This window comes from Dunckerocampus dactyliophorus, unplaced genomic scaffold (assembly GCF_027744805.1).
Source record: "Dunckerocampus dactyliophorus isolate RoL2022-P2 unplaced genomic scaffold, RoL_Ddac_1.1 HiC_scaffold_162, whole genome shotgun sequence".
Taxonomy (NCBI): domain Eukaryota; kingdom Metazoa; phylum Chordata; class Actinopteri; order Syngnathiformes; family Syngnathidae; genus Dunckerocampus; species Dunckerocampus dactyliophorus.
The window spans coordinates 1-17238 of NW_026559857.1; the positions used below are offsets into that span (position 1 = coordinate 1).

General features: G+C 41.1%; 1 protein-coding gene across 1 annotated transcript; it reads left to right on the forward strand.

Annotated features, from left to right (window-relative positions):
* The first annotated feature begins 5 nt into the window (after window positions 1-5).
* LOC129174702 (uncharacterized) lies at window positions 6-12727 on the forward strand. Its single transcript, XM_054766494.1, has 2 exons — window positions 6-133; window positions 244-12727. Exon 2 carries the CDS (start codon window positions 735-737, stop codon window positions 5256-5258), a length of 4524 nt encoding a protein of 1507 aa, XP_054622469.1. The 5' UTR covers window positions 6-133; window positions 244-734; the 3' UTR covers window positions 5259-12727.
* The last annotated feature ends 4511 nt before the right edge of the window (window positions 12728-17238 follow it).

Sequence of the window (17238 nt, forward strand, 5' to 3'; positions counted from 1 at the left end):
GAGGGCGATCGCTCTACGATAGACGGGGGAGTTTGGGGACAGACTTCGGGATTCGTGGAAAACACTTTAACACCGCCGGTCCAAAACCCACTGCATTTTATTGTGGGGTTTACAAGTCCAAACTCAAGTCACGGTAAGTTAAACAAATGTGTGTCGGTTTTAATGAATTCATATTTATGTCAACAATTATCTCTGTATGTACTGTGTAAATGTTGATGAATAACAGAGTCTGCTCTGTTATAGGGATTGCGCCACTGACCCCCTCAACGCTGGATGTGACAGAGGGAGAAAACGACACAGAATTCGAGGAAAACACAGCAGAGTCCGATGTGGGACAAGAAACGGGACAGGAGGAGACATCTGACGCTGGAGTCTACAACCAGGAAAGATTTCATTATTTTCCAGATAGTGAAAGTGAATATGTTGACATGCAAGCTCTAAATCAGAGGGATATAGTCTCAGACAATGATGGAATTGAAACAGTGGATTTCAACACCTCTGTGCTAATTGTCGAACAAGTGTTCAGAAGATACATGTATGATATAGCATGTTTAAATCGCCGCATGATTGAGAATATATATAATCAACTTAGACAGAACGTTAGACGCAGGCATTCTGTCAATTCATATTCAGCTAACGCTAGACGTGCCACTCGTGAACAAAGAACACTGCCACAAAGAGTCCATCGCAGGTTGCAATTTGAAGACTAATTTTTGATCGGGTGATAAAGACAAATGGCTGAACCAGATCACAACAATTCCCCTGAAATTAGAGAGCATCTCCTCCACTTGATCTCTGAGATAAACCGAGAAAGATCCGAAGGCGGGGCTAATCAGGGTTCTCCCCGAAACAGTCCAATTCTGCCTCAGCATGATTCACCTGAAAGAGGGGGAGAAGTTTTTCTTCCATCCCCTGATGAGCTAATTTCCTTGCTCCAAATGTACAGATACCCCTGCCCCGTTCCGCATAGCAGTGCGGAATCAGATCACAACAATTCCCCTGAAATTAGAGAGCATCTTCTCCAGTTGATCTCAGAGATCAACTGTCAAAGATCTGAAGGCCGGGCTAATCAGCCTTCTCCCCAAAATAGCCCAATTCAGGCTCGGCATGATTCACCTGAAAGAGGGGGAGAAGTTTTTCTTCCATCCCCTGATGAGCTAATTTCCTTACTCCAAATGTACAGATACCCCTCCCCCGTTCCTTCGCCCGTATCGCAAAGCAATGTTGACTCAGGACCTTGGTCTCCATCAGACAGTCAGTGTTGTGATGCACTCAACAGTCAAATAGATGACCCGTGGTCTCCATCAGACAGTCAGTGTTGTGATGCACTCAACAGTCAAATAGATGACCCGTGGTCTCCATCAGACAGTCAGTGTTGTGATGCACTCAACATTCTGGAAAGAGGCCATCAGGTGGGGGGTGGGGGCGAGGGTGAACAGACAGAGAGCGTCATCAATCAGAGTAATGAGGGTCAATCCACATCTATGGGGATAAACAACACAAATAGTGCGGCTGTTAATGTTCCAGCACCTTGCACTAGTGATGACATGCATGTCACAAACCGTGAAAGATTTAATAATGTTGAGATTCGCTCTTTCCTTCGCTTTCCACCACCATCTGCAATTCCCAATTTTCGTGAATTTTATTTGAATGTCACAAATGGTTTTCGCGATAGGATTTCAAGCATGATTCACAGAGCTGATGTCCAGCCAAATGACGTTATCCAAGTTAATCTGCGTGCTGATCGTTTGCAAGACGATGTCTCAATGAGCGTGCGTTATGGAGAGGGGACAGTGTCACAATTACAGGAACTTTTAGACAGATTAGTCCAGAGTAATATGTCTGTTTTCACCGATGGATCGCTTGAGCTAATTGTCAATTTTGTGAAGGCTCCGCGGGGAGGGGGTAAGAGACGAATTGAATCATGTCTTGCGAGCGAAATTGTGAAGAAAAAAGCACGACATTTATTTGTACTCCCCAATCCCGATCAAACATGTTTTGCTGTAAATCTGGCATTACTGACAAATCCGAAGTTGACGATGATGGAAGCCATAAAGGCAGGCTGGGACATCCATACCAGAGCAGGTCTGACTGCTGATACAATGGTCACATTCGATGATGTTGTCAAATTTGAGGAGCTGTTAGCGTGTAAAATTGTTATCTTTTACCAAACGTCTGACAGAGAAAAAAACAACAACCTGGTTACATTTCAAACAGGAACACCCGAACGAGACACAATACGCTATCTGCTTTTACACAATAATCATTTTTACGGGATAAATAATATTAAGGGATTTCTAGGTGTGAAGTTTTTCTGTAAACATTGTCACACAGGGTATCAGTGTCAATATAAGCATTTCTGTGAAAAAAGCTGCAACATCTGTTGCACAGATTGTAAACAGGGTCCAATTCAAAAAACCTACTGTGCTGATTGCAATCGATTCTGTACAAATAGACAATGCTACGAACGACATCGCGAGAAAAAATGGCATCCGAAAATCAAAAAGATGGCCAGCATGTGTCAGACCAATAAAACATGTCCTAGATGTAAATCATTGTACTACACATCTATCAGAGATCCTAAAGAGCATACTTGTGCTATCAAGATGTGCACAATTTGTAAACAACCTAAAACAACATTGTCGTCTCGTAACAATGAGTTAGAGCAGACATCAGCTAATAACTCTATGATTGAAAGCGGCGAAGATAAACATGTCTGTTACATGCGTACAAAACCAATCAAATCTGAAAAAGAAATACATGAAAAAAAGATTGTATTTTTTGATTTTGAGACTTCTCAAACCACTGGAACCCATCTTCCGGTGCTTGTGGTGGCTCAGTCACTTAATGGTGAGCGCCGTGTCTGGAAGGGGCATTCATGCGCTTTAAAATTTCTTCTCCATTTCCGACAGAAAAAACATAAACAGACAACTTTCATTTCCCATTTTGGCAAAGGTTTTGATCATCATATCATCTTGAATGCTTATGTAACTCAAGGTTTGTCACCGTCTGTGATAGCACAAGGGAGTAAAATAATCCTGATCCTGGATAATGACTTTCAACTTAAATTTATTGACTCGTTCTCATTTATTCCTATCCCACTCAGAGACTTTTCCAAGGCGTTGGGATGTAAGACACAGCTTAAAAAAGGCTACTTCCCACACAGATTTACCGATCTTTCAAAAAATGGCTATAGAGGAAGCTATCCACCGGCCGAGATGTACTCACCTGACGAAATGAGTCCAAAACAAAGAGAGGATTTCCTTAACTGGTATCAGACTGTCAAAGATCAAGAGTTTGACTATGATGCAGAGTTAGTATCTTACTGTGAAAACGATGTTGAAATCTTAGCCGAGGGTGCAAGCAATTTCCGTAATGAATTCATAAAAACAACAGACTGTGATCCTTTTGACAGTGTGACCATTGCTTCAGCAGCTTTGAATGTCTTTCAAACAAAATTTTTAAAACCCAATACAATCGCGATTCCCTGTCCTAACAATTACAAAACAAACAGCAAGGCTTTCTCACATGCGTCTATACAGTGGCTTGAGTATGAGGCCTTCTCACGGGGGATTTCAATAAGACATGCTTTGAACGGAGGTGAAGTTAAATTTGGGCGTTATTCAGTTGATGGATATGGAGAGTTAAATGGAGGGAAAGTTGTCTTTGAATTTCTAGGCTGTTATTTTCATGGCTGTCCAAAGTGTTATATGGGAAGTGATGTTTCTCCATTGTCAAAGACTTGTTTTAGTGAGGTGTACTCTGAGACTTTGAAAAGGCTGGATCGATTACAAAACGATTACAAGGTGCAAACTGTGGTGATCAAGTGGGAACACGAATGGAGTGTACAGAAAAAAACAGACCCGAATGTTAAATCTTTCTTAGAGAGGTTTCAAGAACCAATTCCGTTAGATCCCAGAGCAGCCTTATATGGAGGCCGTACGGCTGCTATCCGTCTCCGCCATGTTGTCAGCCCAGGTGAGCGTGTAAATTACGTTGATTTCACATCGTTGTATCCGTTTGTAAATGCACATTTTCACTACCCATTAGGGCATCCGAAAATAATTCGAAAGGATTTTGACAGCATTGAAAATTACTTTGGATTAATACATGCTAAAGTTTACCCTCCACGTCAACTGTTTTTCCCTGTACTGCCTATTAGAAACGACAAAGGGAAATTAATTTTCACACTGTGTCGATTATGTGCACTCGTGAACAATCAAACTACTGACTGTACACACAATGATGAAGAACGGGCCCTCCAAGGGGTGTGGGTAACGATAGAAGTAATCGAGGCAGTGCGAAAGGGGTATTTTCTGGCTGAAATTTACGAAATATGGAACTTCGAAGAGAAATCAGATGTGCTGTTTAAAGACTATATCTACACTTTCCTTAAACAGAAGCAAGAGGCGTCGGGCTACCCTAGCGGAGTTGAAACTCTTCAGACTAAACAGGGTTACATCCGTGACTATAAAGAGAAGCAAGGTATCGATCTCGATCCGGAGAAAATTGTCTACAACCCCGCAAAAAGACAGATTGCCAAACTACTGCTAAATTCTCTCTGGGGAAAACTAGCACAAAGATCAAACCAGCTCTCAACCAGTCTGGTGAGCACACCGCAACGCTTTTTTGAATTTCTCTTTTCTAGCAAGTACGACATTTCACAGTTTCACTTCATAAATGACGATATTGCACTTGTTCAATGGCGCCATAATTCTAGGTGTGTCTTACCCCCAGGCGACGCAAATATTTTTCTAGCGGCGTTCACAACTTCTTATGCACGACTTGAACTTTACAAGCAATTAGATTTGCTCCAAGATCGTGTTCTGTACTGTGACACTGATTCTATCGTTTACACAAGCAGCCCCTCTGATCAATATAACCCTCCACTCGGTAATTATCTCGGAGATTTGACATCAGAATTAGATCATGGAGACTACATATGCAATTGGAGCGCTGCGGGTCCCAAATCGTATGCCTATCTCACACAACAGGGTAAGGTGACTTTACGTGCTAAAGGGATTACACAAAATTATGAAAACTGTAAAAAAATTAACTTTGACAGCCTCACAGATCTGGTAGAGGGATATCTCAGAGAGCCGGACAATCGGCGTGAAATCTCTACACATTACAATAAAATTACTCGCAATATGAAAGCCTTTGAACTCACTAATAAACAACGCATAATCAACTTCGCAGTTGTCTATGATAAAAGACGACTCCTTGCAGATGGAAAAACATTACCATTTGGTTATTAGTTCCAGGATGAAACGGCAGCAATTTCTGAAAAGGACTGTGTAGATTTATGACGGTTTGACCTGATGACTTTTCTACCCAGACCTTTTTAGAATTATATCATTGTTTTGTAATTCTATTCTGTTTTTTATATTTTTTATCATGTATTCTGTGTTTTTCTTGAAGATGTATTCTGTATTTTTAGTCATGATGTAATCTGTAGTAAATCATATATGCACATATGCTATATCAATAAACCCTTCTTCATTTGTTTGTGTTTACATCTTGATGTCTGTGAATAAAATCAGTGTTCTGGTTATTTAGGTTGCCAGTTTACAGAAACAGCAGATGCGTAACATGGAAGAAGTATATTTTGATCCTCGTTTCAAACTTCCATTCACCGCTCTCCTTGTAGGGGCAAGTGGAAGTGGGAAGTCGTTCTTTGTGAAACATGTACTCCAAAATATGAAGGATACTTTTTCCAGAGTTCCCGATCGAATCATCTGGAGCTATTCATCCTACCAACCCATGTATGATGAATTGGCTAGAGATGTAAAGATTAAATTTATTGAAGGAATCCCTGACTCTTTGACGGATGAAAATATTTTTCCATCAAATCAGCACAGTCTTTTAGTTGTCGATGATTGCATGGACGTTGGGGCGAATCATGATGAATTAATGAAGGCATTTACAATGTATAGACATCATCGAAAATTATCTGTAATCTTTCTAGTTCAAAACTTGTTTCATCAAGGAAAACATAGCAGAACTATTAGTTTAAACACTAATTATATGGTCCTTTTCAAATCGCCTCGTGATAAACTGCAGATTAGAATTCTGGCTCAGCAAATGTTCCCCGGACGAAGAGAATATTTTCTTCAGAGTTTTAATGACGCGACTAAAGACCCCTACTCATATTTAATCGTGGACTTAAGACCCGACTGTCCAGAACATTTCCGACTGAGAAGCGGCATACTTCCACACGAGTGGCCTGTAGTGTATCAGTATAAAAAGTGATTTAAACCATGTCAAAGCGGATTAAAAGAAACCTCCCCATTTTAAAAGCCCTGCTCAGTCTAAAACCAAAAGAGAGACAGAGCCTTCTTAGCCATGCATCGAAAGATCTCGTCCTGGCAGTCTGTGAGATAGCTTTGAATGTTTTGAAGGGGAACATCCCACTATCCTCCGAGCAGTACAGTAGGTTAAAAAAGCAGAAAAAAATCATCAAACTCTTTGCTAACCGTAAAACTGCCATAAAACATAAGCGTAAGGTGTTGACACAGTCCGGTGGTTTCCTTGGGGCGTTATTAGGAGCAGCAATCCCACTCCTAACCAGTTTGTTTACCGGTGGGAGATAGACACAGACCATCGTCATGGCGTCATTTAGTAAAATGTACATGATTTCCCCCCATCAACTAGAGACTTTAACCCAGAAGAAGACGCATGCAGAAAACATCAGCGAGAAAGCTCAGCATGTTTTGGAAGAGAAAATGGAACGTCTGTTAAAACAACCTGGACCGGCATACAGCAAGTCACTACATTATAACGATCTACTTGAAAAATATCTGGCCTTACTCAGAAAGGAGGAGAGTCGCAGTCGTGAAATACTTTTGAAACTACCTACTACACCCACAGAGAAAGGAGGTGAAGATGTAGGTGACTATGTCAAGGTTGAAGAGGAAGAACGTCCTGACAACATTGAAAAAGAGATTTTAGACAACATAGGATCACGCAATCGGAAAAATGCGGCATATATTCTACAGAAGCTTCGTAATTCAGACCTTCTAAGATGGAACCGTTCAGGCGAGATAATTGTGCAGGACAACCTCATTAAAGGGTCTCATATTTTCGATTTAATGAAAACTCTGACAAACCGTCGATTCCACGGACGGACCGTACCTCGCGGATGGGATACATTTTTAAAAACAATTTCTGAATTAAATATTCCAATCACAACTGTTATGAACACTCACGCACGCGAGCAATTACGACTTAAACCCTCCAATACCACGAGTGAACCTCGCCCTCAGATACGTCGGAGTAAGAGAAAACGCGGGGGGAAAAAATCTGGGGCGGCATCACCGTTAGACAGAGATTATGACAGTCCGAATCTCGTTCATCAACTGTATACACCTACAGCGTCTGAATGGCGATTGTCTACACCGATCCCCTCCAACTGGTTAGATTTCACTCGATACAAATGAATTCATGCAGACTGTATGTTTTTTTTTTTACCAATAAAAATTTATTGGGAATTATACATCGGAGTAAGAGCATTTATTCAGAACAGATATAACACTCATTAAATAGTTTTAAAGAGCATGCTTTCTGATTACAGGTTTTAGCGGTCTTCACATGTGAAATACATTTAACATTTTTCTTGACAAACTTGGTGACAAGAGCATCATTCTTTTTTAAATTATCAGAATACAGCCTCATTACTTCTTGAAAAGAGAGTCCTTTAAAGCGTTGACAGAGGAAAAAAATAACATGGGCGCCACAAGTCGAAGAGTTGTCATCTTGTACTTGGAGTTTGTTGTAGCGTATTTCATGAGAATTTCTAGTGAGGAAAGTTATAAAACTTTCAGGATAAAATATAAAATCCGGTTCATGGCCATAGCTGTCGAAGAAGCATGATTTGTCTTGTTCAGCTTCAATAATCATCCCCACCCAGTGTTCACCCTCACGGGTTTGGTCATGGGTGTTAACGACGAGATAGCACGGTCGTTTATCAATCTTAGTTGGCAGTAAATCACTAGGCCAAACCCCTCCAAACGTCTCGCCCAAGATCGGTCTCAGGATAGAATCTATTTGATGGTTGTTCATTTCTCCAGTTTTAGTAGTCGATCAGAACCTGACGCTTCGAGTTTATCTCTATGACACTGTCGTAACAAGCGTACACAATCAATGTCATAGTTCTCGGTAACGCCATTCTGAATCTTAAATCCAAACGGCATGTTCCATGTAGCGCAGGAGAGAGAGCTTCAGCGTCCATTTCATCGTCTCTTGACAGATTGAACAGAAACAGTGAGTAACCATTTTCAAAGTTTTCGCGGTCAATACTCAGGGGAGCGTCTCTGAGGTGTCTGTTTGTTCCCAGATAGAGATTGTAAAATTCGCGAACACTCTGATGTGTATTAAAGTTGGGTTGGTAAGGTTTCGCCGGGATAAAGCGTGAATTTACACTGAGAGAGAGGTATTCAAGATTTGCATGTTGGAACTTAAATGGGTTCAGCTCCCTTGCTCCGACAAATGCTCTGTGGTCGACAATTCCGACGACTATATATTTTGGAAGTCTACCCAGATACAAGTTGTCCTGTGAACATACACGTGACTGCGCTGGAATGCTAAAATTTTTAACAACAACACGACTTATCGGGTAAATTGCGTTGGATTTCATTAAAGCGGCTGAATGTCCTAGCATGACATCCGGCGAGACTTGCACCTTTTTCACAAAAATGCTAGCACTCAGAATGTTTAAATTGAACTCGTCAGCTGCAGCGGACATCAGTGTAAAAGCACTTTTAGCCTTTACAAGTTTCAATCGCACATCCACATTGTTTAGCAGGAGTCTTTCGGAAAAAAAAATGTCACTGTGCAGGGGACCAATTAACTCGAATGGTCGCGAACCACGAGTGAAGCTTGTACGCTTGATAAGGCCTTTGTTGGGGCCGCCAGGTGTCGTGTCAATTGAATCTAAATCATCGCCATCGTCTTTGTACCACAGACCTGCTGAAAACTGACTCTCCAATGTTTGTCGTGAAAAGTTGAGGAGGGTTTCAATAATAGATCTGTAAGGATGAGTTGCGGATGAAGAGCTAATGAGAACATCGTTCAGACTGACATCTACCTGTGAAAATATAGTATTTAGAGGGTACTGTATTATTCCACAGTTATCAGCATTTCCGAGATTAGTCCCATCGGCGTTTGTAATCTTGAGGCGTAAATAGAGTAGTGTTGAGTTTAGATCTAGATAGAAACTCCCGTTTCCAGGTATCAGGAAATCTAACACTTCTTGATCAGCAATAGAGTTCAAAGGATGGATCTCTACATAATTGGTCTGATCTATAGATAGCTGTGTCATCGGAGGAGCAAAGAGGTCGAGCTCTGATTTGGTGCACTCTGACGAGAGGTGATGTGTAAGAGACATGGTTAAAATATATCCCCTCCGCCTCGTTGACTTTTAACTTTCCGGTGTATTTTCGATGAGGTTTTACGTTTCTTTTTTGGTATAGCGTGTGATAATGCTGCTAGAGCTCTTTTTCCTCTTCCACGTGCTATTCGTAGTAGTCCCGATCCGTCCTGAGTTTCGTCACGTCGACGATTGGCAATATGGCTGGTTACAGCTCCAACAACATCAGATGCTATCCCTCTCACAGCAGATTTCAAATGTGGCCTGGCAATATTAGCTCCACGTTTAAGAAGAGGCAAGACGAATCTGAATGCCCTACTCAGCATAGAACCAAATCCCCTGCCGTAAAGAACCGGGGCACCAACAAATCCGTTGAGTGATCCGCCTCCAGCCTGATTCACATAATAATCCACAAATCTTTGCGAATTCATTCTGGGTTATTCTGTTGAATTCAGATCAAGATCTTTGATACCGGTCTAAAGTGTAGTTTGCAGATGGTCTTCCCGTATGTGAATCGAATCGGGGTATTTAAATCTGTTTTTAATTCAATCTGGATATCCTGTATGCGCTGTTTATTGACAGGAACGTAGTGTAAGCGGTTGTAGGAGAAAGTGATCAGGTCACCGTAAGATCCTTCCTTTTTAACAATTCTTAGAAGGGGAACAACATAGTCTCCGATATGTTGTGCTTCCACAATATTGGTATAGACGAAAAAATTATATTGACCGCCGTTAATATCGCAGGGATATTTACTCACGGGATTTCCTTCTGTTTTAATCCATTGACCGGGTTCAAAACCCAGCATGTAGGACAGCGGCGCTTCGAACTTGATAGAATATTTAGCACTCCCTAATATATAAATTCTTCTGTTTATAGAATTGTAATGAAAAATTAGATCAATGTTTACTGACTTAAATAAAGCATTTATCTCCCTCAGTATTAGATCAATGCTGTCATAATGTCCCCTAGGAATTTTCATATACATTGGAGGATTCGCTGGCTTCGAATGATCCAATAATTCATAACCATTCTCACCCCCACGTATATTATTCCATGTATGACAATACATAATTTCAGCTAAAGCGACCTCGTAAGCTCCATCCAGCTCTATAGGTTGTGACAATGTTGTCATATAGTTCGAGCTGGTATTGCTCGGGAAAATGTCATTACAGGCATTCGACGGTAGTGTCACGTAGAAAGACTCTCGTCCTGTCATTGTGCTGTTTCCTGGTCTTTCTTGTTTCTCTTCTTCCTGAGCTCAACGACCTCGTTAGCAGCTAGCCAAGAGTCGAACTGACGAGGCCATCCTTGCCACCGGACTAAAACCATCTTCTGACCATTTTTAATTTTCCGGTCTAAAATTTCTTCTATGCGGAAAAGAGTGTCAGAACCAATTATCACTTTCTGCAGTTCTGGTTCATAGAATGTTCCATTCAGAATTTCACCTCTTATATCCCTTAATTTATAAACAGGGGGGACTCTGGGGATACGTTCGTTCACTATAAAATATTCATCGCTGAATGACTGTTCATACATTTTATCAAATACTCCACGGTATTTTGAAATCCGTACAATGTCTCCTTCTTTGAATTTAAATACGGATGGTTTTGCGCTCAGAGATAGTGTCCCATATAAATTTTCAAACACTTGCGAGGTCTTGCTAGGGGTTACCTCCGCAGGTTTCATTTTTATTCCACTATGATAACTGTTGTTATAGCTATCGAGTAAATCTTGAATTACGTCTATATACCTACGAGTGTTTTTTGCAGTGAAGTACCGCCACATTTTTCCCTTCAACGTACGGTGAAATCTTTCCACCACTGATGCTTTCAGTTCACTTCCTGTTGCAAAGTGTTGAATGTTGTACTTCATCATTAGTTTTTCAAAGAGTCGATTAAAAAATTCTTTCCCTGAATCCGTTTGAATTTTAGCCGGAATACCACTCTGGTCTAAAATTGAAGCAAAAGCCTTTGCAACTTCAAAGGCTGTCTTGTTTTTCAGTGGTCGTGCATAAGCTTTCTTGGAAAATACATCTATTACTGTAAGCAGGAATTTAAACCGATCATTGTCTTTAGACAGAGCACTCATATCACAAAGATCGGCTTGAAATTGATACAAAGGACGAGGAACAAAAACACGATTTCTAGCATAAGTTTTTCGTGCCGTTTTGTGTAAGGTATATGCATCCTGAGCTGACAACCAGTCTCGCACTTCATCCCCGCTAACTTTTTTTCCCGTCTGCTCTTCGACAGCCTTTTGAAGTCTTTCAACCCCACCATAAGATCCAGCTCTTGCAGGATCATAATATATACTCTTCAGCATGCGTTCTGTCTTCTTTGAAGCCATGTCTACTAGTGAACAGAAAAGATCATACGACAATGTTTTGACTTCGACTTTATTGATGACCACACATGATTAGTGATTACACAGTTAGTGATTACAATACATGTTTTATATTAAATCAAAAAAACAAAAAATCTTTTTTTTTTTTTTTTTTTCAAAATTGAAGCGTGTAAAGCATGTAATACATTTAGCAACTGATCAACATCAACTTTATCTCCATTCTTCAGTTTACACACCGCTACATCGACTACATAGGTATACAAGACGTGCATGAGACTAGAGTTGAGACTACACACAGAAATATTCCCGATAATGCCCCGTAATGTTGCTTCAAAACCATCGCTGTTTAAGTCTGACCCGAGATACACCAGATTCTCCCAGTGGTCTAAAGGACCCTTATCCCTTACAATGGCCATCACTCTTTCAAAACGCTCCAAGTCTTTTGTATCGACATCCCCGCTTGCCAGATATAACGATGCATCATTGATCCGATTAGCAATTGCATGTTTTAAAAGAAAACTGTCAACTGGTTTAGGGGGTGGTTTAAAATAATAATTTCCCATTTTGATGAATCAAGGATTCCAGAAACCGAGGAAACGCTGCAGCAGATCTTCCCTATCCGTGTCGTCTTCTATGTAGGCGCGCCTGATCTCTGCAACTTTCTCCAGAATGTTTTCTTCAGGCTTCAGATCGTAAAGAAAAGCCTCCGCTGCTCCTTCCACTCTAGCATCCAGTATGTCTAACCCAAGTAATTCCAGTGTATACTTGAGAGCTGGAAGAAATTCCCATGTCATCAGATTCTCTGTTAACAGTTTAAAGTTAGTGTTGAAATATCCAGGTTCTGGAGGATAGAGACAGGGATGCTGACGTTGAGAAGGGTGATCGACTTCACAGCCGTAACAGTCTTTTTTTATCTGCTCCTGCACCACCACTTGCACGGCGCTAGCCACGCACGCCTTTACAGTGTCTAGAAATCCGCCACTCGCCGCTATCGGAGACTGAGGCGCGGGCGAGTCTGGAGGCGTCAGTACCGCTTTGTGTGCTCCTATGGTGTAGACTGGAGCAGGCGCTGCCTCTTCCCCGCTGTCATTATCCCCCCAGTATGGACAGTAGGATGGAGGTCCGCATGGTAGCTCGCCATGGCTCTGTCCATTGTCGAGGGATTGGGAAAAACAACCGACTGTATACATCGGTGAGCCTTCTGGCACCTCTCGCTCAGTCACCTTGGGTGGAGAACCGGAGCTGGCTATGGATCCTCCAGTGATCCGACCAGGGGTGAGCGCTATGTCCCCCTTCACCATGCACGCGTAGGGATCGGTCTGGTACTCTTGCGCTTCACACGTCGTGACAAGGGTCGAATCATTCTCATGATAGCGGTGGAAAAGTGGCCTATACATCTCAGCGTGTCCTGAAGATGTCTGAGAAATGTTTGACAGCCAGTTGAGAAGCTCTTCATCCCGGATTTCATAGCTGCTGCAGCTGGTGCTGCTGCTGCCGACGTTGTTTCCAGCAAGAGAGGTCAGAGCGTTGTCCGAGGAAAAATCAGCCATGATGAAGTAAAGTACTTTCTCTATTCCCACTTCTTCTGTATTTATATTTTAAAACGAGTGGGTGTGTCTGGTAGGCCGGTCTGAGAGGCGTGTCTTGTAGATGGAGGGCCTAGTGGGAGGCGGGTCTGGTAGGAGGGTTCTGGTGGGAGGGGTCAGAGAAGCAGGACTGGGAGGTCTGTGTAGAAGGCGGAGACCCGCATGCGTGATTACGCGGAATCAGTCTCCAATTCAGAAACATAGCCTCTCCTGGCCAATCCATCAGCCTCCAGTTCTCTGTCAAAAACGGGGTTCAGATTTATCCGCCTTTTAACACTAGCCAGCCTCTGTCTTCCAACACCGCCTTCAGCTCGAGTGGTTAACCTCTTCTCCAGCAGGTCATGCCTCCGCTTCACACTATCTTGAGTGAAAAACAAACTCATTTCTTTCAAGAGATCACCCAGCTTTGGGAAGTCTTCCACCTTGAACGCCAGGTGAATTGGGAAATGCCGCTCTTTCTCCATAACAGTTCTTGGTCTGACACTATTAGCATCAGAGGAGCCATATCTCACCAGCAGCCAGATGTGTGATCTCGAACAATCGACGAAAAAAGATCCCTCCCCTTCACGCTGTAGCGAATCCGTTCTCACCGCTACACTTGGCGGCATTCTCGTAAGTCCTACTTCCCCTTCATCATGCACATGCTGCATGTAATCGATGAAATCTTGAATGGAGCTCTTCAGTTTTTCAAATTCAGTAGAATAAATTCTCAGCTGCGTAACCTCTGGTTCCATATATTCATAACTGTATAGATCCACAAAGGGAACTACTCCCATACCTCTAAACTCACTAACCACCAGACGTCCCCCGTCAAGATGCAGACTCTTTTTCCTGAACACAGCCATTTTTTTTTTTTTTTTTTTCTCCAGCAGTCACTCATAGTCTGACTGAAACACTCCTCGTTATATAAGACATCTCATATATTTCCACACCCCCCTCACCACCTTAACCACGCCCATCAACCCTCCTCTAGAATAATAGCCACATTCTAATGTAAATAACAAAGTCACGCCTCTTCCTTTTCCCCACACCCCCTCACCACGCCCCTCCCAAATGATGTCATCTGATGTGTCAAGTCATCAATCATATTTTGACAGTTAGTTTCTGACGATTATTTTTAATGATTAAATTTATATGACGTCATCACATTTTGTCACTTAGTTACTCTAAATTTCTCTGCGGAGGTAATAATGGCCTACTGTATTGTATGTAGCATTACCAATGAGGGCGCTATGCTCACCTGTCGTCTTGTGGGAACCTCAGTAGAGGTGACCTCTCTGAGATGTTGGCTGAATTTGTCTTCCCAGTCAGAATATTAACCACACTATAATTGTGCCTGGAAGAAAAACGCACAAACAAAAATCATAGCACCATTTTGCAGGCAAACAATGGCTTTTCATGAACTTTGACCCCATGGAGGAGGTGTCAAGTGTGTGTGAGCAGACTGCCAGATGCTCTCCTGTCACAACAAAGAAGACTTGATTATTAAATTGTCTTTTATTTGTCGCCCTGCTGCTGTACTGATGGAACCGCAGGCTACTGCCCCCCCCAGGAGGGCCAGCTGAGTCTCCAGGTCGGAGGTTATGTTTTTGATACTTATTGTGTTGCTATTTTTGGTAGTTTTTCTGCTGATGTTGACATGTTAGCGTCATTTCCAGCATTGTTCCCTTGACAACGGTACACATTTCATGCCGCTTTTCCACACTGCACATCCTGAGAACAAGTCCAAGTGTCTTAGCATCCTTACATTGCAGATATTGTTATTATATTCCATACCATGCAGTAATATTGGCATACAATAGGGCAGGGCTGTCCTTTTATTGGCCTGCGGCACATTCTAGAAATATAATTTAACAAGAGAACTAAAAAATAAAAAAAAACAACTGCAAAAATGGAAAAATCAGCAGTAATTTTATGTCAACAAAGTCAAAATATTAAGTGAAAAAAGTTGTAATCTTACAAGAAAAAGGTTCTCTTTTAACATTATTATTATTTTATTGCAAGGAAAAATGAAATCAATTTAGTAGTATAAAGTTGAAATATAAAAAAAATACATTTTTTTAAGTTGTAATATTAGGCGAATCAAACAAAACAAAATAAAGTTGTAATTTTTGGATTACATTGGAGAAAAAGTTCTAATGTTATGGGAATAAAGTTGTAATATTATGAGAAGAAAATTGAAATTGAAATATTTGGAAAAAAAAAAAAAAAACAACAGCAAAAATGGGGGGAAAAAAAGAGTTCATACTAATAATAGGCTTTGTCACCAATATCACAAAGCTGAAATATAAACTGGTACCTTGGTTAACATCAAATTTTGCCTTAGTTTGCATTCGCCTGCTTGTTTAGTGTCCGGTTTGTTTACGCCGCCATCTTGGATCACGTGGCCAAGACGAAATCTCGTGATATTTGCATGTGATCGCGCAATGCACTGTGTGCCGCGCGTGCCATTTTAGGCCAACAGCATTTGTTTATATCCGAGCTGCGGAGGCAGAGAGAAATACACAACATAACAAAGTTAGGGATGCTCCCATCAGGGTTTATGCTGCCGATTACAATACCGATCATCCATTTGTGAAATCGTCCAATACAGATACCAATATCGATCACATAGATTAAGAGCAAATTTTAAAATTTACAATTCACTATTCGATATGAAAAAAGAAACCATAAAATCACCTTCTTTTAGACCAGGGGTAGGGAACCTATGGTTAAATACTCTTCAGAAATTAAAGTTCATTGCTTTTGATACGGTGTACTTGCATTACTAAGACACATATATTATCATTACGTTCATGAAAAAATGGTCTCAAAATAATGTTGACAATAATATCGTTTATCTGCGATAATTTGTAGGACAATTGTCATCCAACATAATTTATCGTGACAGGCCTAGGTATGAGTGCAGAAACAGTTTTTTAAAAAAAGGGGTTCCCTCCAAGCATTACCTCCTCTCCTTTGCAAAACTAGGTAAAAGTGATGTTAAACATTCAGTTGTCATTCATTTGTAATTATTTTTCCATAATTTTGTACATATAATTATTGTCTACAAAACGTGTTTTGTGTTAATATTTTTGGGTGTCTTGAGTGGATGAATTAGATTATTTTTATTCATTATTTTCTATAGGAAAATTTGATTTGGTTAGACTCCATTTTGGTTTGAATTGGACCTTCTGGAACGGATTAATGACAATAACCAATGCACCACTGGAAAAAGTTTGGACACCCCCGTGATAGGGTATAGCACGTCTATATGATAGCATCTCTGCTATTGTGTATTGTGGTAATGAAGACGACCGACGTGTATCAGTACGTGTACATTTGTCAGCAAGTAACGTACAGCAAGTTCACACTGCTAGACATCGGCCAGCAGAATACCGTCTGCACATGTGCAGAGTTGCAAACCTGCGGTAGTCATGTAGGGTCAATACTGATGTCAGGGCGTTCACAGTCAATACCGCATTATCCAGAAGGGTTTTAGCAGTCATAAATGACATATATTTTTAATTAGACTCCATTGTACATTTGATGTATTTGTGCGAGGAAAGCCACATAGACACAAAATGGTTCACTAATTAACACCTCGCTTTTCCCACTCTTGTCTTGCATTGAACGCACCAGAGGAACAAGAAAATAAGCTTAGCTAAGCTAGTTAGCTAAGCTAGTTAGCTATTCACAATGCAAATTAAAAATGACCCATAAGGGTTTTTAGCGTCCACACGACGCGTGTTGTATTTATATGACATATAGTGAAGTAAGTTGGCAGTATTTGCACAAGGAAAGGCTTAGTTCACTAATTAAGACTTAATTCACTAATTAACATGAGAAGCTAACCGCTAAATTATGACAAACTAGCTAGCCATTCTGAGCATGATTCTGAGAACAGCGCGCTGCTTCTTTAATACAGAAAGGTTTTTAGTATGCCCATATTGCAGGGGTTTT